The sequence below is a fragment of the Macaca thibetana genome, chromosome 20 (assembly GCF_024542745.1).
Source record: "Macaca thibetana thibetana isolate TM-01 chromosome 20, ASM2454274v1, whole genome shotgun sequence".
In the NCBI taxonomy this organism is placed as follows: Eukaryota; Metazoa; Chordata; class Mammalia; order Primates; family Cercopithecidae; genus Macaca; species Macaca thibetana.
This window is the reverse complement of record NC_065597.1, coordinates 26,971,193-26,994,631: the sequence shown is the minus strand read 5'-3', so window position 1 is coordinate 26,994,631 and position 23,439 is coordinate 26,971,193. Positions and strand designations below refer to the sequence as shown.

At 52.8% G+C, this 23,439-nt stretch overlaps 1 protein-coding gene across 1 annotated transcript in view; it reads right to left on the bottom strand.

Annotated features, from left to right (window-relative positions):
• NECAB2 (N-terminal EF-hand calcium binding protein 2) overlaps positions 1 to 23,439 on the bottom strand; it is a 434,498-nt gene that overhangs the window by 13,326 nt on the left and 397,733 nt on the right. Inside the window, exons 2-6 of the mRNA XM_050775052.1 lie at positions 22,966 to 23,184; positions 19,646 to 19,670; positions 11,252 to 11,360; positions 8,949 to 8,974; positions 8,709 to 8,806 (exon numbers count right to left, since the gene is read on the bottom strand). Coding sequence (XP_050631009.1) covers positions 8,709 to 8,806; positions 8,949 to 8,974; positions 11,252 to 11,360; positions 19,646 to 19,670; positions 22,966 to 23,166 — 459 coding nt within the window. The 5' untranslated portion in view covers positions 23,167 to 23,184. The remainder of the gene's footprint in view (positions 1 to 8,708; positions 8,807 to 8,948; positions 8,975 to 11,251; positions 11,361 to 19,645; positions 19,671 to 22,965; positions 23,185 to 23,439) is intronic.

Below are 23,439 nucleotides of genomic sequence, written 5' to 3'. Positions count from 1 at the left end.
AAAACACGGCTCTCAAGGAAAGCAAATTAAACCATCCATCACTCTGACTGGGAATTAATTAGCAATAATTGCACAATGGGAAACACGGCTGAGAGACAGACTGAGAAACAGAGGAGGAGGAGGAGGGGCACACAAGAAGACAGCTAAGGCACGGTGGAGGTGGACAAACCCCCCGAGCTGACGGCTGGACCAGGGCCTGCTGGGGACAGACCCTGAGAGAGTACATGGCCAAGAGTATGTCAGGTTCTTACAGCCTGGAAGGTTCCGGCAGCCTGATACATGGCAATGACCGAAACCACACATGATCCAGCAATCAACAGACTCCAGACACGCGAATGGCCAAAAATGGACATAAAGGCATAGCTTGGTAAAATATTTAAACATAAAGAAAAAGGCTGCTAGAAGTGATCAAGCAGAAAAATGGGCTGAAGTGTGTGTTAAAAGCACCCGGACCAATGACTGAAGATGTGGTCAGGGATCAGTGTTACCAGTTAGCTGAATTCCAAAGAAGACAAGTTATTTTCCAAGGAGTAAAAAAATGAAGATTTTCCTGATTCCTCCTCCACCACAATTGAAAAGCAGCCTACATTCCCCAACGTAAAGATACAATCCCAGATTTGACACGGGGGTACAGGTGCCTATTTGTTACATGAGTATATTACATCATGGTGAGGGGACTGAGCTGCCTCAGACAAGAGACCAGCTCCACAGGCTCCATAGGGAAAGTCTCAGATGGAGAAATTTTGCATCCAGTGGACAAGTTACTCATTGGTAGAATAACTGGGAGATCTCCAGAAACCTGCAAATTTCTGAAATTTTACTAGATGAGCACGTTTTCTGCAAACAATGCTTAAGAATTTGTCCTAAGTCATCTGGGCTTCAATGAGAGAAAGTTCTTCATGTGGGGAAGTTGTGAAAAGAAGTAACAGCGATCACTCAAATTAAACATTCAGGTTACAGAAGTTAGGAAATAAAAACATTGACCACTAATGGTTTAATTTCAACGATATTGGATTTAGTCAATAAAGTATAGGGAAAAAAAGCCTAAAATCTTAAAAATTATTTTTATTCCCAAAGGGAAGAGAAAGTGTTTATTAGCTAAATATAAAAATAGGATTAAGAATGTTAATAATGTATTTTTGTAAAGTGAAAACTAGGAATTGTACACTCCAAATCGTAATCCATGATATAAACAGGGCAGAGCACCAAAAGGTAAAATGTAAAAGACATGAAGAAAGCATTAAAAAAGAGAAAAATAAAACACAACAGTCAGACCAAATAAAACAATCATAATGAAAAAGGCAGCCCGAATTCCCTTATATAAAGACACAGTCCTAGATCTGATTAAACAAGGTCCATCAGAAGCGCACCTAAACCAAAACAGCACAAAGGACTTATAAAGAAAAGCCTGTGTAAAGATTCAGTAACCACTTGTGATTGAATGAACAGGATAAGGTGCAATATCACTGTCAAGTTAGAATTTAAATGAGAAAGTATTGCCCAAGAAAGGTAGGAATATAATGATAAAAGGCATAAGTTATAACAAGGACATGCCATTATTAAATCTTCATGTACTGACACAGGATATAGCTATGGGGACTTCAATGCTTACAGTCATCTAATCAAACCATTTTGCTATATGTCAAGTGCCATAAACTCAGATTTTTTAACCCAGTAATTCCCCAACTCTGATAAATTATCTTCAAGAAATAGTGCAAAATATGGACAACTATGTTTCCCACAAGGTATTCATAACAGCAAAAACTTGGAAATAATCTAATATACCTAACAGAAGAAGAAAAATAAGTACATTAAAATATTTAAAATGATGCTTTTGAACAGTTTTAATAACATGGGGAAAATGTTAAAATATTAGGTAAAAGAGCAGGAAATATATTTTTGTACACAGATTATAAATTTAAGAAATACACATAAAAATGCTAAAGGTAATAAACTAAAATGTTACCAGTGGTTAGGGATAGTGGGAATTAGAAGGAATTTGAATTTTCTTTATACTTTACTCCCTAAATTTTGCATATCAACTACGTACCATTTATATGTAACAAAAATACTGTAACAAGCCTATATGCATCAAACAACATGGCTAAAAATATAGAAAGGAAAACCATTAGAAACACAAAGATTTAACGACAAAACACAATTTAGTATGAGAAATTAGCTAACCCCTGTCCCACAGGACAGAAACATTAGATAATAATAAATAAGGATGCAAAGGGCACTGTTAGAAAGAATAGTGAAAGTCTTTGAAATGGGCAAAAACAACTCTTGGGTTTCTTGTTTTTCTAAGTTCACTATTTTTTCTAGTTTATCTAAGTCTTTCCTTATTCAGGAGCTACTTTGTTTTGTTTTCCAAAACTGATTTATTTGAAAGATGGATTTGAGAACTTGTTAAAGGAGGGAAGCAGAGGACAGAAAGTTGGGTTTTATGTTTTATGAGTTTTATTTCAGATTCAGAGGGTACATGTGCCTGTTTGTTACACGGGTACGTCATGGTGGGGGTGGAGTTTCTAGTGTACCCATCACCCACAAATTGAACATTGTACCTACGAGGTAATGTTTCTTTTTTTTTTTTTTTTTTTTTTTTTGTTTGAGACGGAGTCTTGCTCTGTCGCCCAGGCTGGAGTGCAGTGGCCGGATCTCAGCTCACTGCAAGCTCCGCCTCCCGGGTTTACGCCATTCTCCTGCCTCAGCCTCCTGAGTAGCTGGGACTACAGGCGCCCGCCACCTCGCCCGGCTAGTTTTTTTGTATTTTTAGTAGAGACAGGGTTTCACCGTGTTAGCCAGGATGGTCTCGATCTCCTGACCTCGTGATCCGCCCGTCTCGGCCTCCCAAAGTGCTGGGATTACAGGCTTGAGCCACCACGCCCGGCCGGAGATAATGTTTCAACCCTCACCCCACTCCTACCCTCCCTGGAGCAACTTTTACAACTCTGTGGACACAGACCATTTATAATAATTCAAAGAGTTCTCTTCCGGCTGGGCATGGTGGCTTATGCCTGTAATCCCAGCATTTTCAGAGGCCAAGGTGGGAGAGGATTGCCTGAGCCCAGGAGTTTGAGACTAGTCTAAGCAACATAGGGAAATCCTGTCGCTACAAAAAAAAAAAAAAAAAAAAAAAAAAGAAAGAAAAAAATTAGCCGGGAGTGGTGACACCCACCTGTGGTCCCAGCTACCTGGAAGGCTGAGGTGGGAGGATCGCTTGGGTCTGGGAGGTTGAGGCTGCAGCAAGTAATGACTGTGCCACCGTACTCCAGCCTCGGCAACACAAGACCACATCTTAAAAAAAAAAAAAAATTCTCTTCCACAGAAATGCCCAGGAATTTTGTCTGGCACTCTCCACAGGGCAATTGGTTGCTGCCCTGGGATAGTGACCAGTCATGCATTTATTCACCAATTGATTTCAGAACTGCTATTTACCTAATATATTAGTGCACAAGTTCTTTCAATTCTCTTTTGAGCCAGTTCCAACATCTTACTGATTCTCACACTGAGTTAAAGAAAATCTTTGGGCCAGGCGCAGTGGCTGGTGCCTGTAATCCCAGCACTTTGGGAGGCCGAGGCAGGTGGAACACCTGAGGTCAGGAGTTCGAGACCAGCCTGGCCAACAGGGTGAAAACCCATCTCTACTAAAAACACAAAAATTAGCCGGGCGTGGTGGTGCATGCCTGTAATCCCAGCTACTCGGGAGGCCGAGGTACAAGAATCACTTGAACCCGGGAAGCAGAGTTTGCACTGAGCTGAGATCAAGCCATTGTACTCTGGCCTGGTCAACAAGAGAGAAACTCCGTATCAAAAAAAAAAAAAAAAAAAAAAAGAAGAAAAGAAAAAGAAAAAATATTTGATGTGCGCATTTTAATACTTGCAGAAGAGACATAATTTTACCTTTAAAAAATTGTCTCTTAGCAGCACATATTTCATAACAAAGAAAGGATAGCTATTTTCAAATCTGATAATTCTGCAAGCACAATCCACACCATCTCAAGCATTCATGAGATAGTTATAAAAACAAACACAAATGTAATGGAAAAATCTCAGTACATTTAAAAAATAGAGTGGAAACCTCACTGGTCATTCAGTTTTGTCTTAACACAATGAACTGAAAAATAAATGAGAACATAACAGGCTGCTCAAAGAATAGAGAGGGTGAAAATACTACACATTAACATCTATGATTGCTATGGGAACATCAAAAGTAATTTTTTTTTTTTTTTTTTTGAGACGGAGATTCACTCTTGTTGCCCAGGCTGCAGTGCAGTGGTGCAGTCTCGGCTCACTGCAACCTCCACCTCCCGGGTTCAAGCGATTCTCCTGCCTCAGCCTCCCGAGTAGCTGGGATTACAGGCTCCTGCCACTATGCCCAGCTAATTTTTGTATTTTTAGTAGAGACGGGGTTTCACCATTTTGGCCAGGATGGTCTTGATCTCCTGACCTCGTGATCCACCTGCCTCGGCCTCCCAAACTGCTGGGATTACAGGTGTGAGCCACCGTGCCCGGCCATTATTTATTTATTTATTTGAGACAGAGATTTGTTCTTGTTGTCCAGGCTGGAGTACAATGGCGCAGTCTCCACTCACTGCAACCTCCACCTTCCGGGTTCAAGTGATTCTCCTGCCTCAGGCTCCTAAGTAGCTGGTATTACAGGTGCCTGACACCACGCCCAGCTAATTTTTGTATTTTTAGTAGAGACGGGGTTTCATCATGTTGGCCAGGCTGGTCTCGAACTCCTGACCTCAGGTGATCTGCCTGTCCCGGCCTCCCAAAGTGCTGGGATAACAGGTGTGAGCCACTGCACCCAGCCCCCATCAAAAGTAAATTTTTAAAATTTCAAACATTATCAAAAAAAGCAAGCATTCCATTTCACATACGAAAAAGAGCAGCAAAAACAACAAACCTAAAGTTTTAAGAGGGAGGAAATAATAATGATAGGAACTATAAATAAATGAGAAAACATGTCATGAAATTTAAATAAATGTGCCAGGAGCTTGATATTTCAAACAGCTAATTAAAACAGGCAAAACTGTCAAATAGAAAGTTTTAAAATGTAGAAAAATAGGAGACACTTAGGATGTGAGCTATAGCAGCAAATTTTATTTTTTTATTTTTATTTTGAGAGATAGGGTTTCTCTTGTCACCCAGGCTGGGGTACAGTGGCATGCTGTGCCTCATTGCAGCCTCGACCTCCCAGGCTCCAGAGATCCTCCCACCTCAGCCTCCCAAGTAGGTGGGAACTACAGGCGCATGCCACCATGCTCGGCTAATTTTGTTTTGTTTCGTTTTGTTTTTGGTAGAAACGAGGTCCCACTATGTTGCCCAGGGTGGTCTTGAACTTCCGGGCTAAAGTGATCCTCCCGCCTCAGCCTCCCAAAGTGCTGGAATAACAGGCGTGAGCCACCGTGAGGGGCAGCAGATCTTTCATTGAACTTAATCTGCATTAAGTGGCTGCTTGTGTCAAACAATGTTTTAGATTTTTAAAAATAATCGTAAAAACATTCCATGTAGGACTGATGGTAGAAACAACTATGCCCAGGGCAGTTTTGTTTAAAAATATACTGCAATGGAAAAGTGAAAAAGTTGACTAAAGTAAGGATGACATTAAAATAACTATGAAGATAATCCCCTCCCTTGTTTAACACCGAGACCCAAGAGTTATGGATAAATTCTATTTTTATGTAGAAAAATGATTCTATGTTAGAGAAGCTGATTCATATACAGAACACATTCAAAACCACCTCACAAAATGATTTCCAAGCTATCATCCAATCTCCATTCCCAATGGAGACAGAGATCAAATTCTTGGCTCATGACAAGGACTCAGTAATGTGATAAAAGAATAATGTACCAATTAGGGCTTATCACAGGGAGCTAAGGATTGTTCAATATGAAACAATCTAAAAATAGCATCCACCCCATCAATAGCTTAGGGGAAAAAATCATATGATCATTTAAAAATACCAAAAGGCATTTGAAAACATTCACTACCACCCTCCTAAGACAAAATGGAACAAAGGGAATGCAAAAATATTTCTCCAACATGCTGATGAGGATTCTAAAGTAAGACCCGGTATTAATATGATAATCAGCAGAGAAGTACTAGAGATGTACTCGAAAATCAGGAGCCAAACAAGCGTGCCTGGCCAGTCCCCACCACGATGTTTTAGAACATGGGGGGAAATGCCACAGGATAGACAGGGAAGCAAGAGGGGCACGTGTTACAATGCAGAGACAACGGCACTCTTAATAACTGAGGCTACGGCTTGACGAAAGCAAACAGCACATACAAGAAAAGCACTGAAAACAACAAACGACAAGCTGCATTTCTATAAACAAAAACCAGTGAGGAACTACGCAAGCACAAGAAATGCCAATCACATCACACCTGGAATCCCAGCAGGTGTGGGAGGCCAAGGCAGCAGATCCCCTGAGGTCAGGAGTTTGAGACCAGCCTGGCCAACATGGTGATGAAACCCCATCTCTACTAAAACTACAAAAATTACCCAGGAGTGGTGGCGGGCGCCTGTAGTCCCAGCTACTCAGAAGGCTAAGGCAGGAGAATCAAACCCAGGAGGCACAGGATGCAATGAGCTGACATTGCATCACTGCACTCCAGCCTGGGCAACAGAGTGAGACTCTGTCTCAAAAAAAAAAACAACAAAAAAACAAAAAGGAAAAAAAAGAAATGCCAATCATGGATGCAACAACCTATCATCACCACGACTGCCAAAAAAAACCAAAGACCACCCCTGACATCATACGCATATGATTTCCGAGAGCAAGATCTCTAAAACCGGTCTAACTTGTATCGGTAGACACTGATGGAGAACTCTGTTATGTTCCTGAAAAGTCTGACTAAAGACTAAGATGCAACCATGGATGTTATGAACGCCTCACAGCATGGCTAGGTCATGGGCCCTTCTAAGGTGAGAAAACCCAGGCTCAAGGAGGTGATTTCCATTTCCCAGGGTCACCCATGAGCATATGGTGACCTCACACCGCCTGTTTGGAGCAGAGCTGGGGTTGCCACCCTTGTCTGGGTGACTCAGAAGCCTGGGATCTTTCCATGCTACCTTCTAATCCACCGCCTACACCTTGATACTCTGAGATATCAAACGATATTCTACAAAGATTAATAATTGGAGGGAGCAGGTCTTACATGGTATTAAAATATACTCTAAAATGGCAAGACTCAAAACAGCATGATACTGGGACAGAAATGGAAATGTGGAATCGTGGAGGTTCCGAATGAAGCCCAGCTATTTTTAGATATATGGCAAAACAGAGACTCTCTAATACATGGCAGGAAGTAACTGAGAAGCATGGGAAAATCACAAAGAATGGTTTTTTTTTTTTTTTTTTTTTTTTTTTTTGAGACAGAGTCTCGCTGTGTCTCCCAGGCTGGAGTGCAGTGGCGCAATCTCGGCTCACTGCAAGCTCCGCCTCCCGGGTTCACGCCATTCTCCCGCCTCAACCTCCGAGTAGCTGGGACTACAGGCGCCCGCCACCACGCCCGGCTAATTTTTTGTATTTTTAGTAGAGACGGGGTTTCACCGTGTTAGCCAGGATGGTCTTGATCTCCTGACCTCGTGATCCGCCCGTCTCGGCCTCCCAAAGTGCTGGGATTACAGGCTTGAGCCACCGCGCCCGGCCAAGAATGGGTTTTAACGTCTGGCTGAGCATACAGTAGGAACCTATTGATACAAACCAGCAGGTGCCTTTGCTCTGTGTTCTGTCCTGTATGCTCAATAGCTCAGAAGCCTTACTTTGCTCAATCTCTGAAGGATTTCATAATTCATAAGATGGATGTCTCCATTTCACAGATGGAGAAACTGAGGCTCAGAAAGGGAAATGACCAGCTGAGATCCTTCAGCCAGGTCTGGCTGGTTTTATCAGCTAAGTTCCCCGGCCTCAACTGGCAGACAGGGCTGGGCTTTTCTGGGCTCCCAAAACTCAGGGTGATGGTGGCTGCTGCCTTGAGCACCTGTGTGTCCCTCATCCTTGCATGCTCCCAGTTCCCTCACCGTGGGCCTGGACTGGTGTGCCCAATGGCTGCCCTCTGCTCCTGGTTGACTGACTCTCTAGTTGCCTCCTGGGTGTGCCTGGAGTGTCATGCTGCACTCCCATGCCTCCTGTCAGGCCCCTGACTCAGTTTCCCCTCTCATCCCAGCCAGCAGCTATGGCTGTCTGGCTGTGACTCTGTTGAGTTCGCCTTTGTGAGCCTCTGTTTCCATAGCTGTGAGATGGGGAGATGATAGTAACCACTCATAGGGTTGCTGTGAGGATTAAACCAGGTACTGAGCATTGAGAACCTGATATGGGGCCGGGTTCAGATGCATGAACTACCCCCACCCCACCCCCATCCCCAGTCTTGTAAGCCCGACCTAGAGGGTACGACACCTGTCTGGGGACCCCTTAAGGGCATAGGGTGATTGCAGCCACCTTTTCTAAGACCCCAGCCCAGGATCAGGTCTGACTCTGGGAAAATGCCTCCTGCTCCCAACCAGAGCCATTCATCATGCCATTCCATTCTCTTCCCAGTTTATCTCAGCTGCTAGGAAGAGGCCCAGGCCAAGCCCACCCCTGAGATAGGCCTCCCTGGCACCTGTCTTCAAAAATCCAGGCATCCTTAGGCAAGGGTAGAACTGAAGCAGCACTGGAGCCCTGGACCCCCGGGGCCACCTACACCCACTGACCTTCTTGGTATAGCCCATGGCCTTCAGGACAGAGTGATTCAAGGTCTCCAGGGAGGCCAGGACATCCTCATAGTCACCCATGTGGTCCACAAAGTAATCTGGGGAAGGAAAGGCAAAGGTCAGGGATCACAGGTCCTGCCCCTCCCACCTGCGCTAACCCCAGCCTCCCCTGCCTCAGGACCTTCTCCTCCAGCCCCATCCCGGCAGCCCCATCTTGGTCCCAGAATAGCCAGCACCTACCACACAGCTCCTTGGTGTCTACGTGGCTGCAGAGACAGAGACAGACAGAGACAGACAGAGACAGAAGGGGGTTAGCAGGCCTGCCCCTGCACAGCCTGCGAACACACACATCCCGCCTGCTCTTTGCAGCCTGTGTGCTGGCCCCACAAGCCCCGCCTTACAGATGAGGGTGCAGCAGGTAGGTGACACCCCCACCCCTGAAGGCCCACGTCTGTCTGACCCCTGACACCACCCACCCTTCTGTTTTCTCTGAGTCTGCTGACCCCATCATGAATAAATGACACCAAGGGTAGGGCCAAGCCAGGGGCCTGGAACAGGGTAAAGGGACAGAGAGTGGGGACCCGTTACTGTGACGGGCTGTCAACAAAGCTCTCACCTGACCCACTGACCCACCCCCCGGCGACCCTGCCTGCTGGGTCCTGGAGTCCTTGGGGGTGTGGCAGAGCCCTTCTTGTTCTGGTCCCAGCCCCTGGGTCCCACATCCCCATTCCTGCAGCCTGGAGAAGGGTCCTGTCCTTTCCTGGGGGAGCGGGCTGAGCATGAGCCTATCCCATGGCAGTGAAGGAGGATACACCAGCCCCAAGATCAGGGCTGCAGTGCTGGAAACCATGGTGGTTCTGCAGCTTAGGAGCAGATTTGATAAGCTGGGGCCCTCTGGGACTGGCTAGAGATGGTCTAGATAAGGAGCAACTGCCAAGTCAATGTGCAAGGGACCCAGTACAGTGGTGGCCCTTTCTGGGACCAGGTCCCTCCTCGTGCTCAGTGGAGCCCAGGCTCAGCAAGGCGCATCTGGACAGAAGGCTTCTGTGGCCCAGTGAGTCTGCACTCGGAGGCTTTGCATGTTCTGTCAGGAGGTGCCTCCAACCTCCATCTCATACTCAGAGTTCTGGCAAGTCCTGCAGAAAGCGACCCTGTCATTCTGCTTTAATTCGTGTTTCACAAATCTTTTTGTTAATACACTGTTTTGGGCACAAAGTCTATTTAGCATCCCCAGGAGCTAATGTTTGTGGCTCACACCTTAGGGAATGTTGAGGAGATTAATCCTGAAAGTCTTTCAGAGCTTTGACCTTCCATAACCACGAGTCCTCCCTGCACCCCCACCCACCCACACACTCTCACGATTCGACTCTCAAACCAGTGCCTCCTCCTCCCTCCACCTCCGCCCCCTCCTGTACCCTGCTGGCCCTAACACAAAAGGCCCTGAAAAAGAAGGTCTAAATCAATGGGCACCTGCCTGGCCCCTTCAAAGCACCCCAGGAAGCTGCAGTAACAGCTCAGAAATCTCCATCTGGCTCCAGAGAGTTCTCCATTCTGCAGTCTGCAGCCTGAAGCCATTTCTTTAAAGTGGCCTTTCCCAGAGGATGGTGTATGCTCCACTTACCACATCCTGGTGCCCAGCCAGTGCCCCCCAGGACACTCTCAGCCCCAGCCTCTGGTCCAAGCCACCATTGTACTCTGCCCCTTGCACACTGGTTTTGTGGTAGCTCCTTGTCCAGACCATCTCTAGCCAGTCTCAGAGAACCTCAACTTACCAAATGTGCCCTAAGCAGCCCTCCGGACACTTGGGTCCTCATCACGCAAGTAGGCCTGAGAAAGGAGACCAGGTGGGGCTCTGATCCCTCCTGAAGGTGGGGTTGAGGAGAGGGCTCAGACCTCATCCTGTCTGTGGAATCCCAAGAAAAGGGCAAGATTGGAGGTGAGGTTGGGAAGGATCAAGGGTAAGTCTGAGTAGAATCTGCATTTCCCACTCGATTTAGAGATGGGGTGGAGCCAGAGTTTTTGACTGATTCTGAGATGCAGGTTAGGGTTACGACTGAGTTGGAGAACAGGTTTAATACGGTATAATGGCAGATGTAGTGTTGAGTCAGGATTCGTGTTTGGTTTAACACAGGAGTCAGTGTTAGGGCGAGGTTCAACTTCACAGTTAATGCTGGAACTAGGAGGATGCACAGGCATTGGGGCTAAGGTCAGAACCGGCTGCTGGCTGAAGATGGCAGAAAGATGAAGTCATTGCCAACTTCCCATTTTCATAATCCCATGTCCACTGTGCAAAACCGGGAGTCTCTCCTTAGTTGGCCATGTGCACTCAAAAGAGACACACTTGCAATAGTAGCCAATGCAATATGAATCTGCACATGCCCCAATCACCCCAGCCGGTGAAGAGCTGACTCCTGGATTAGCAAATTTGGGGATTTTCAGTTCTCCTGCCTCTTACAGGGGACTAGGAATGGAGACTAGATGAAAAGACGCCTCCACCATGGCCCACACATGCCCCCGCTCTGCCAAACAGGACTGAGGCTCACTTGGTGTTGTCAGAATCAATAGTGTGAAAGAGATCCTCGAGTTCTTTCTCACTGAGGACACCATCTGCAAAGAAGAGCTGGAATTCTTCCAAGGACAGCTTCCCATCATCTGCAAGGAAGCAGGGAAAAGAGCTGGTGTCTGCAGAGATAAGGCTGGTGGGGCCAGTGCATGCATGGCCCCCAAATCCAGGCAATACCCTGACTGACAGAAGAATATGGCCCTGACTGCTCAGATAATCCCTGCCCTTCCAGCTAACTCCCAAACTAAAAGACAAATTCCATTTTAGATAATCCCTACCCACCCAGCTAATTCCCACACTAACCAGTAAACTCCAGTACACAGAGAATCACTGCCTCATCCAGCGAATTCCCAGACCAATGCCTGTTTACACATAATCCTCAAACCAACAATAATGCAATAGCTAGCTTTCTTGGGCTCACCATGCACTCAACAGTTTCTATGCATTCAACAAATACAGAGTACCTGCCCCTGCCAGGGAATTTTCTCTCATTAATTTACATGGCCACCTGGAGGCAGGTGCTATATAAGATAACCCAATGTGAGCAACTTGCCCCATGTCACAGCATTGGTATGAAGTGGATCCAAAGCCCAGCAGCTGGATGAGCCACCACTCCGTAGCTTCCAAACGCCAAGTGGTCTCCCCACATCCCCATCCCCAACCCAGCCCCTAAGCCCTGACTCTCTCAGCACTGTTCTTAGAGTACAGAACAACCCTTTCTTCTCTGCCCCATCTATGTGGCAAACTTCAGGTCCTTCTCTGAGGCAGCATGAGATGCCTGCCAATGGCTGGCATGAGGTTCTCACTGTTACCTCCTCTCCCAGGCCACAGATGCAACCATCTAGATGTCAAGCCATGCGGGAAGGAGGTGCCAGGCCTGGAGGTGCCAATGCTCTGGCCAGAGGCTGTGCTTCTGAAGTGGAGTTCCACAGAGGGGTGTCCACAGCTGATGCATGCCACCTGTCCTGCCCATCGCATCACCTTCTCCCCTTACTCGCAGTTGCTCTGGGGACACTTTTGGCCCCACCAGGAAGGTCTTGTGGGTTTGGATCAGATTGGGCCACCAGGGGAGGTGGCTTGAGCAGAACATCAGGGACTCTGGAAGGCGGTCCCCAAGCTTCCACCCTCAGCTCCTTCCACCTGGACAGACCTGCTGAGCAAATGCCAGCAAGCTCATCCCCCACCTGCCCTGCAGCCACCCCCTCCTCAAGGATCTGTTCCTCCTTAACAGAAACTATGTGAGGGGCATGGAGGTCAGGGAGAATAGGGAGCCCACGACGGTTCCTGGCCCCCAGCCTCTCTACATACACCCCTCGCATTACTTCCAGAGGATCTGCATTCAAAGCTAGGTGCTTAGGACAAGGGCCCTGCGAGTCCACATGGCACCTTCCTGTGGATTAGAAAAAGACACTCTTTCTCTGCTGAGAGGATGAGACCAGTGTCGGCGCACGTGTTGAAAGTGGATTGTAGCCTGGATTTGAAACCCTCCACTTCCTCAGGTGCGTGCCCTTGTGCAGCGCACAACCTGCCTAACCTGACGTGGCAGACCTACTTGGGTTCAGAATGAGTCATTCTTAAACTTTAAAGGCTCTAGTGCTTCTGTCTGTGCTCCCAGCAGCTCTGCTGGAGCTCAACACAGGGTGAGAGCATAAGCTCAGGAGAGGGGGGCCTTCAGATCTTACCATGGTTTCATGCCACCACTTTTCTCTTTAACCCCATAGGGCATAAAGTACCAAGGCTGGTAAAGAACATGAACATGTGTGCATGGGGGGCTAGGGCCAATATCCCAAGATGCCCCCAACATCGCAGCACAGATTTCAAAATTACAGTGGGAAGAATTTGACTTTCAAAGGAAACGCCAACAAAACCCCAATGCAATCACACATGCACAAACCAAAGACCCAAAACCTAACAACAAAAAGTCCACAGTCAGCCATGAGATAAGTGAAACCGAAGTTGTGGCTTTCTGTGTTCTGTGACAGAGAACGCCTTCCAAGTGTCTTCGGCAAGACTGAAGCTAAAACCCAGGAATCACAGCATGGAGTCAAGCCACACGTGGAGTTCTTTCCACATGCTCACTCCTTTAGTCTTCATAACAAGACACAGGTAGTACTATCACTTCCGTTTTAGAGAGAGGTAAATGGAGGCACGGAGCCATCAGGGTACTTGCCTAGGTCCTACAGCTGAAGCTTGAACCCAGGCCATCTGGCTCCCAACTCCAGGCTCTCAACCTAATCCAGGGGTAGGATCTTGTGGCAAGATCGCCACCTACCCAGCAGGGGGTGGGTGCTGGCTCAGGCACCCCCACTTTGGGTGAGGGGTAGTCACCATGGGCATAACAGGAAGGTCATAGTGAGCCCCAACCCCAGTCTCCCTCTGGCTGCCTCATCTCCCCATGTGCCTGTCGAGGTACCTTGGTCCCCCTCTGCACAGGGAGAGCAGGCAGACAGAGGCCAGCAAGGTGCCCCATCACAAAGCTTTCCGCCTTCCCTGAACACCTGACCACCGGCCTAATGAATCCGCTAATGAGGAAAAAACATGGCCTACGCAGGCCCCCAGTCCAATTAGACAGGCCAAGCGGGTCAGCGCCGACACTTCTGCCAGAGACCCCAAGCGGGCCTTTTGCAGGTGTCTCTGCTAATTAGCACGAACTCAGCATCTCCATGACCTTTCAAATGCCAAGAGCCTGTCAGTGGCCATGTCCCTGGAGGGAATGCTGTCTGGCACTCAGCCCTCTGCCACCCTCTGGGTTTATGTCCCAGGATGCCAGTCAAGCCCCTCATGCTAACCTTCCCATAGGGACTAGGCATCTGGTGTCCATCTCAGCCAAACAAGTCTCTGTCACAGGAGCCACCTTGATAGGCCAGCCCTGAGCCTTTGCTCCTGTAATCTCTAAGGCCTAAGAGCAGCCTAGGGGCTCCTTTGAGTTTCCACCCCCATCCCCCACTCCTCTGAGGCATCCCTTCCATCCTTCTTGTGGACACCTGAGGCAGGGCTAGCATCAGTGTTGAGTAGTCCGGTGTGTGCTTGTGTGCCTATCTGCCTCCACACCTGCACCCCCTGCACACCTGTTCCCATCCCTGCACCCACACCTCCCTGCACACCTGTTCCCATCCCTGCACCCACTCCCCGCACGCCTGTTCCCATCCCTGCACCCACACCTCCCGCACGCCTGTTCTCATCCCTGCACCCACTCCCCGCACGCCTGTTCCCATCCCTGCACCCACACCTCCCACACCTGTTCCCATCCCTGCACCCACACCTCCCTGCACACCTATTCCCATCCCTGCACCCACACCTCCCTGCACAGCTGTTCCCATCCCTGCACCCACACCCCCCTACACACCTGTTCCCATCCCTTCACCCACACCCCCCCGCACACCTGTTCCCATCCCTGCACCCACACCTCCCTGCACACCTGTTCCCATCCCTGTATCCACACCTCCCTGCAACCTGTTCCCATCCCTGCACCCACACCCCCCTGCACACCTGTTCCCATCCCTGCACCCACACGTCCTGCACGCCTGTTCCCATCCCTGCACCCACACCTCCCTGCACACCTGTTCCCATCCCTTCACCCACAGCCCCCTGTACACCTGTTCCCATCCCTGCACCCACACCTCCCTGAACACCTGTTCCCATCCCTGCACCCACACCCCCCTGCACACCTGTTCCCATCCCTGCACCCACACGTCCTGCACGCCTGTTCCCATCCCTGCACCCACACCTCCCTGCACACCTGTTCCCATCCCTGCACCCACACCTCCCGCACACCTGTTCCCATCCCTGCACCCACACCTCCCTGCACACCTGTTCCCATCCCTGCACCCACACCTCCCGCACACCTGTTCCCATCCCTGCACCCACACCCCCCGCACGCCTGTTCCCATCCCTGCACCCACACCTCCCACACCTGTTCCCATCCCTGCACGCATGCGCCCTGCACACCTGTTCCCATCCCTGCACCCACACCTCCCTGCACACCTGCTCCCATCCCTTCACCCACAGCCCCCTGCACACCTGTTCCCATCCCTTCACCCACACCCCCCTGCACACCTGTTCCCATCCCTGTATCCACACCTCCCTGCACACCTGTTCCCATCCCTTCACCCACACCCCCCTGCACACCTGTTCCCATCCCTTCACCCACACCCCCCTGCACACCTGTTCCCATCCCTTCACCCACAGCCCCCTGCACACCTGTTCCCATCCCTGCACCCACACCTCCCGCACACCTGTTCCCATCCCTGCACCCACACCTCCCGCACACCTGTTCCCATCCCTGCACCCACACCTCCCTGCACACCTGTTCCCATCCCTTCACCCACACCCCCCTGCACACCTGTTCCCATCCCTTCACCCACACCCCCCTGCACACCTGTTCCCATCCCTTCACCCACAGCCCCCTGCACACCTGTTCCCATCCCTGCACCCACACCTCCCGCACACCTGTTCCCATCCCTGCACCCACACCCCCCTGCACACCTGTTCCCATCCCTGCACCCACACGTCCTGCACGCCTGTTCCCATCCCTGCACCCACACCTCCCGCACGCCTCTTCCCATCCCTGCACCCACACCTCCCTGCACACCTGTTCCCATCCCTGCACCCACACCTCCCGCACGCCTGTTCCCATCCCTGCACCCACACCTCCCGCACACCTGTTCCCATCCCTGCACCCACACCTCCCTGCACACCTGTTCCCATCCCTGCACCCACACCTCCCTGCACCCACACCTCCCTGCACGCCTGTTCCCATCCCTGCACCCACACCTCCCGCACGCCTGTTCCCATCCCTGCACCCACACCTCCCGCACACCTGTTCCCATCCCTGCACCCACACCTCCCTGCACGCCTGTTCCCATCCCTGCACGCATGCGCCCTGCACACCTGTTCCCATCCCTGCACCCACACCTCCCTGCACACCTGTTCCCATCCCTTCACCCACAGCCCCCTGCACACCTGTTCCCATCCCTGTATCCACACCTCCCTGCACACCTGTTCCCATCCCTTCACCCACACCCCCCTGCACACCTGTTCCCATCCCTGTATCCACAGCCCCCTGCATGCCTGTTCCCATCCCTGCACCCACACCCCCTGCATGCCTGTTCTCATCCTGCACCCACACCTCCCTGCACACTTGCTCTCATCCCTGGACCCAAACTTCCCTGCATGCCTGGTCTCATCCCTGCACCCACACCTCCTTGACACCTATTCGCACCCCTACATTCATTCTTCTTTCCCCAGCCATCCTATTCCCACACACCACTCCCCTATCTATACCCACACCAAGTCCCATCCCCACTCCTACATGCTTTAAGCTGCTGCGTTGAATCAGAACCTGCCTGCACCGCTGCCCCCCGACCATGTGAAGACTATCACGTGCTGTCTCCAAGCCTTGTTTTTGTCATCTTGAAGGAAGGTAGGGGTTGATACTTCTTGTCTCAGTAGGATCACCATGAAGATTAAAGGAAAAAGCGCATTCAAGTCCTGGTGCATAATAGATGTTCGGTGACTGCTGGTAGCCTCCAGCGGACCAAACTCCCTGCTGAGCACAGAGGAATCAAACCCCTCCGGACAAGCCACTCCCGCGGACTCCCATTTCCAAGGCATTTGAGGCAGAGCAGCTGGGAGTTACTGACATCTTCAGTCAGCCAAGACAGGAGAGCAGCTCTACCCTCAGACAGCCCTCCGAGGTGGGTGCTGTCATCATCGTTCCCATTTACAGATGAGGAAACTGAGGCTGGGGAGTTTGGTGACTTGCCGTGGCTGAGCCAGGACTTGAGCCTAGGCAGTCAGGCTCCGGGACCTGGGAAGCTCTTGCTGGAACCCGCATCTGACACCCACATTCACCCTGGTGACAGCCCCAATGGTCACATGGTGGCTGGGAAGATGTAAGCCCCAAGAAGGAACAGGCTTGGCCTTTGGGGGCCTGCAGTAATGAAACTCAGGGTCCCACAGCTGTGCTCAGGGGGACACATGACCTCTGACGGGGGGAGCCTGCAGCAAGGACAGAACCCCATCTGTGCTCGAGGGGGCCAGGCACCACCCGCCCATGTGTGTACACTGCAATGGCTCCTGCAGATCCGCAGACAGGAAGACACACACACGCAAACTGCACACTCGGGATGTACAGCCATAGCAGAGGCCCACACCTGCTCTGCACACAAACTACACACACACGCAAAAACTGCTCACATACTCGGGATGTACAGCCGTGGCTAGAGGCCCACACATGCTCTGCACACAAACTCACACACACACAGACACACACACAAACTGCACACACACTAGGGATATACAGCCGTGGCTAGAGGCCCACACATGCTCTGCACACAAACTACACACACACACACAAACTGCACATACACTAGGGATATACAGCCGTGGCTAGAGGCCCACACCTGCTCTACACACAAACTACACACACACACACACACACACACACACACAGGGGATGTACAGCTGTGGCTAGAGGCCCACACATGCTCTGCACACAAACTACACACACACACACACACACACACACTGGGGATGTACAGCTGTGGCTAGAGGCCCACACATGCTCTGCACACAAACTGCACACACACACACACACACACACACACTGGGGATGTACAGCTGTGGCTAGAGGCCCACACATGCTCTGCACACAAACTGCACACACACACAAACTGCACACACACTCAGGATATACAGCCGTGGCTAGAGGCCCACACTGGACACACGCATTGCCAACAGCTGCACGCTGCTGAGTCACCGAGATACGCACAGCTACGCTCTCACCAACAAACACGTCCACCAAGTCTACAGACATTTACTGAGGACCTACTGTGTGCTGGGTATTGGGCCCAGGACAAGGTACAAACCCAAATTCCTGCCTCTCAACCTGCTGGAGGAGCCAGACCAGCACACAGGCAATGACGCTGAGGGTTCCAGTGACCCCATCTCAGGGACAGCCTCCCGTTTCCCCTGGCTCATCTCCAAGGCTTTTCAGGCCATGGTGCTAGGGCTGTTTTTCCAGAGCCACTTCATCTCCCTACGTCCCTCTTATTTCCTCCTCTCCTCCATGGGGAATCACTGCTGATGGTCCTTCTTCCCCAGAAGCCTGGGAGTGGTCACCATCACCCCCAGGGATGCAGGAGGCCAGGATGGGAGACTTATCGGAACTGATTCCAGCCCAGGCCTGTGCACTGCCCTTCCACCCCCACCCAAGGCCTCCAACTCAACCCTGCAACCGCCCTGGGTGGGAGCCGTCAACAGGAACTCCCAGGGATGAGGCGGGTGCTGGAGACCCAGGCCAGAGCTGCCATCCTCAACTCCAGCTTGTGCAGGAGAGGAACCGGAGCCATAGGTGTTGAGGACCAAGGGCCCCGGGGCAGGTCACAGGGTCTCTGTTGCCTGCTCTTCCCCTGGCACAGGCTTGGTACTTGATGTGGATTTTCTCAATGAATGAACACACCAGGAGCACTCAATTCTCTTTAAACACATTTGTCACCTACACCCCCTTTCTGGCTTTTCCCCAAAACCCAGGGAAAGAGGCAGGGCAAGTGTTACTGCCCCACTTTACCCGCGGGAAAACCAAGGCCCACAGAGGGAATGTGTCTTGGTGAAAGTCCACGGTGAGTTGCGTTGCACCTGTATGGTATTTTTAAGAAGGTGTGGTGCTTTGTGTTAGCTGAGGCTCAGCTGGGCCTTCCTAACCGTGCTTATTCTCAAGGCCTGGGCTTCTTCTCCAAGTGGAGCCCTTCCAAGGAGTCGGGAGAAGTGGAGTGCTATGAATTCCGTGGCCACAAGATGCTGCTCACCGTTTCGAAGAGGCTGATAAGGGGAAAAGGGCCCGGGTCTGCAGGAGAGCCCCCACTTCTTTCATGCAGCTGGGCAACCCTGGGGCAAATTGCTTAACCTCTCTGGGTCGCTATGGTGTCAACAGAGGCAAGAGCACTGACTGCTCAGGTTGCTACAAAGAAGTGCACCAAGGTTTGTAAAGGGCCTAGCGTGAAGCTGGGGGCTTCCTTTAAAGGAGGGTTTCTGAGCCCTGGCCTGGGCTCCTCTGGTCCAACCCAGCTAGGAAAAGGCCTAAAGTACACCCAGCACTTACCACAGCCAGCCATTGTTCTTGGCATCACAGACATGACTCATTGAGCCCTCGAGTGGAGGTGTCCCTGCTAAGTAGGCCCTACTAGGATTCCCATTTTACAGATGGGGAGACTGAGGCACAGAGCAGCAGCAGGATTTGGCCTTCTAACTTCAGACCCCTGCGCTCCAAGCCTTTAGGCTCAAGGTTGCACATGTCTCCTATCCCTGATCCTTTCCCCATGAAGCGCAAGGACAGAAGGAGCGGGGCGGCAGACTGCCTGGGAGGGAAACTCACCATTTTTGTCCGCACGGCGGAAAATCTGCAGAAAAGAGAGGCCGAGTCAGCCCTGGGCCAGGGAGAGGCAAGCCCTTCCGGCGGCCTCTGACCGGATACTGGGATCCTTCTCTTCTCCTAGGAGCAGCTTAGGGTCTTGGGAAGCTGAGCCCCTCTTCCCTCTCCCCATCCCTGGGCTGGGATCCAGGGCCAACGGGAGAGGGATGTTGCAGGCAGAGGCCTTCGCCTTGCCCACGCGGAAGCGGCTGCCAGTACCACCAGCCTGCCCCCAGCCATGCTGACAGACACACGCAGGCCTACGGCCATCCCTGCAGGTGTACATCCACAGTCATCAGTCCACACGGCTTCAACCACCGCCAAACGCTCAGCTGCATACAACCACACTCCCAATCAGTGTCCCAGGGAGCGCCGCAACCTTTACCACTGCAGTCCTTCCAGAACCCCTGGTGTTTCCAGGCAGGTTGGGATAAGTCCAACAGAGGTGTTTGCAAGGCCTGGTGACAATGCCAGCCACAGGCAGGACTGTGTTAATTTTGGGGTGCAGGAGGAGAAACAGGACGCCAAGAGCTCGGAAAAGCAGCCACAGACGAGGTACTGGCTGCATTAGGCAGGGATGGGTGAAGGGCAGCTCCAAGGCTGGCCTGAACCTACAGACCAGGTGCCTCCTCTTCCTGCCTTTCCAGTGACATCCAAATCCCTGGGCTAGAGCTGCTCCCCTTCCCTCAAGGTCTGGCTGGCAGTGCCGCTTGCCAGGCTGAGGCTCGAAGGCAGCTTTCCGCCCATTCCAACACCATCACCTGGAGAGCTTTCAAAACCTCCTCAGCCCAGGCCACACCCCAGGGTGACTGAATCAGCTGTTGTGAGGCCCGCTCTGATTTCAGCATATTTAAAGCTTCCCAGGCACAATGTTGACACCTGTGTGCTAAGACCTTGCTATTCACAGGAGCTCTTCGGGGGTCCTGCAGGCGCTTGTTTGCAATGCAGGACGTCCCACCTACTCTGCACTGTAGTGGAGTCAGACCTTTCACCGTAACCAGATCCTAAGGGGACTGATTCACTAGCACTTTTTATTTGTTATTTTTGGAGATGGGGTCTCGCTCTGCTGCCCAGGCTGGAGTGCAGTGATGCGATCTTGGCTCACTGCAACCTCTGCCTCCCAGGTTCAAGCAATTCTCCTGTCTCAGCCTCTCGAGTAGCTGGTACTACAGGCACCTGCCACAATGCCTGGCTAATTTTTGTATTTTTTAGTGGAGACGGGGTTTCACTTTGTTGGTCAGGCTGTCTCGAACCCCTCACCTCAGGTGACTCACCCGCCTCGGCCTCCCAAAGTGCTGGGATTACAGGCACGAGCCACGGTGCCTGGCCCACCAGCACTTTAAAGCCTGAGAAGGATCCCAGGGTCTGGGGTGGCCCCCACCCCAATCTCACTGGCTTGTTGTAGCAAGGAGGGTGCGGAGACCCAGGGAGGGGCAGCAACATGTGCACATTTCCCTACACCAGGGAGGGCTGCTGAGGCCAGGTCAGCCATGGAGGAGGAGGTAATACTCACTCTGACCCTTCCACCCTCTGTCCTCGCCTTAGGGTAAAGGACAGATGCCCTCCACCCCCATCCCTCCAAGCAACGAGACAGGGGCACCCTCGGTCATTTCCAGGCACCTGGGCGGTGAGACTGAAGCACGGGAGGGCCTCTCAAACATCACCCCTCCTCCCAGCTGAACCTCAGACCCCCAGGCCCTCCTCAAAGATCCAGCCTGGGCACCCTGCAGCCCTGTTCCTGACTGGGCAAGGTTCCTCAAAGCTGGGGCCCTATCTGGGTGTCCCAGATCCCCCTTGAGGCCAGGCACCAGGCAGGTGCCGATTCTGGGCAGGAATGCTGAACACATGAGTGACATGGCAGGGCTGACACCTGGTAATGTCAGCCAGCTCCAGGAGTCTGCAGGAGCACCCCTCGCCCCGCCCCTGCTCTTCACTCCATTTGGCTGGTGAGGAGATGGAGGCTCAGAGCCCCCACCCTCACTGGGCAGGGCTTCCGTGCAGGGCAGCCTGGGCCTGCAGGGCTCTGCCTAGGACTTTCAGTGGGAGCTCTGTGGGGGTCCTCCTGAGACGGGGTGGGGGGGTGTGTGTGTGGCTGCACAGGTGTTTCTCTGGCTGTGTGAGTGTGTGTGTGTGCCTGTGAGTGTGGCACTCTAGAGCTTCCCCTGCTGTGTCCAGCACCCCCCCGCCCCGAGTCCAGACCCTGCCAAGGGTTCCAGGAGCAGGAAAGAGGAGAGAGGAAGGGAAGGAGCCCCCCCGACTCACAGGGATCTGCTGTACACGCGTGTACACACATTCACACACACCCACCACTCTCCCAGAAATCCACCACACAGGCAGAGGCAGCCCCCAGCGCCATCCCAGAAGGACCCTCGCTGAAACACGCAGTCCACACCCCCAGAAGCCCCCTCCACCTCCTCCTAGTGCTCTCTGCCGGGAGAAGTCCTCCTCCTCCAAGCCGCTCCCTCCCGGGTGGGGTGGGCGGGAGGGTGGGGTGGGCTTCCCAGAGGTGGGTGGTTTGCGTCCCAGGGGAGTTAGGAGGGGTGGTGAGGGGTGAGTCTGGTCCATGAAGAGGACCCAACTCTCGCTAGGGTAGAGGGGTGTGGGGAAGGGAACAGAAGACAGGAGAGGGCTTGGAATGGAAGGGGGCGGGGTGGGGAAGACCAGAGAGGTACTGGCTCAGGGCTGATGGGCGATGGCTCTGGCTCTACGGAAAGGAGACGAGAAGACAGAAGGTGGGGAGGGAGCTTCACTTTTAAAGTGGCAGTAGCTGGGGCGAAGGGTCTTTGAGCGTGAGATGAGCAGGGGCTCAGGGTCTAGAGCGAAGAGAGGTGGGCTAGAGGTAGGGGTTGTTGGGGGCCTCTGAAAAGTATCGCTCCGGACAGGAGCCGGGATGGAGAGGAGGAGGGGGCTGGAGGCGGCGAGGGAGGAGGAGGGGGCTGGAGGCGGCGAGGGACTCCGGTCCCGCGGGGTAAAGGGTGGGGGGTTGGCTTGGACAAAACTAGGGGGACAGTGGCCGGGTCCGGGGGCTCACGGGTCCTCACTGTGGGCAGGCAGGGACTCGGAGAAGTGCGGGTGGAGGGGCGGAGGGGCGGAGGGGGTCTCCCGGCCCAGGGAGACAACTGGGTTGGAGACCGGCCTGGACGTGGCGGGGCTGGGGGCTCCCGCTCTGGCACGCAAAGGGGCTGGGGGTCTCCTGCCCGGGTAGGGGGGGCCTCGCGAGTCGCGGCGTCGGGGTCCGCCCGAGGGGCGGATGGGGCTCCGGGTCCCGGCCGGCGCGTACTCACGTCCAGGATGACGGCGGTGCCCCCGCGCGGCGAGGCTGGGCCGGGGTCCGCGGGGACGGCGGGGGCCAGCGGCTCCCGGGGCTCGCCCATCCTGGCGCCCACCCAGCGCAGCAGCCCGCCCAGCGCCCGGCCCTGCTGCGGTGGCTCCCGGAGCAGCCTGTGCGCGCCGGCCCTGCACAGGCGCGCCGCCCGCTCGCACATCGCGCCGCGCCCGCCGCCGCCGCCCGGAAGCCCGCCGACCCCCGCCCGGCCGCGGCCCGCCCCCGCGCGACCCCCTCCCCGCGCCGGCCGCGCTGCCCCGCCCTCTCTCCCGCTGCCCCCGCGGCCGCGGACACCGCGGCGACTGGCCAGCGCCGGGGGGCGGGCCGGCCGGACCCCGAGACACGTGCCCGCTCCCCGCCGCCCCCACCCCCGGCGGCCGGGCGCGGGGCCTGAGGACTGCCCGCCGGGGCTAGGGGCGCGGGCGCAGCCACA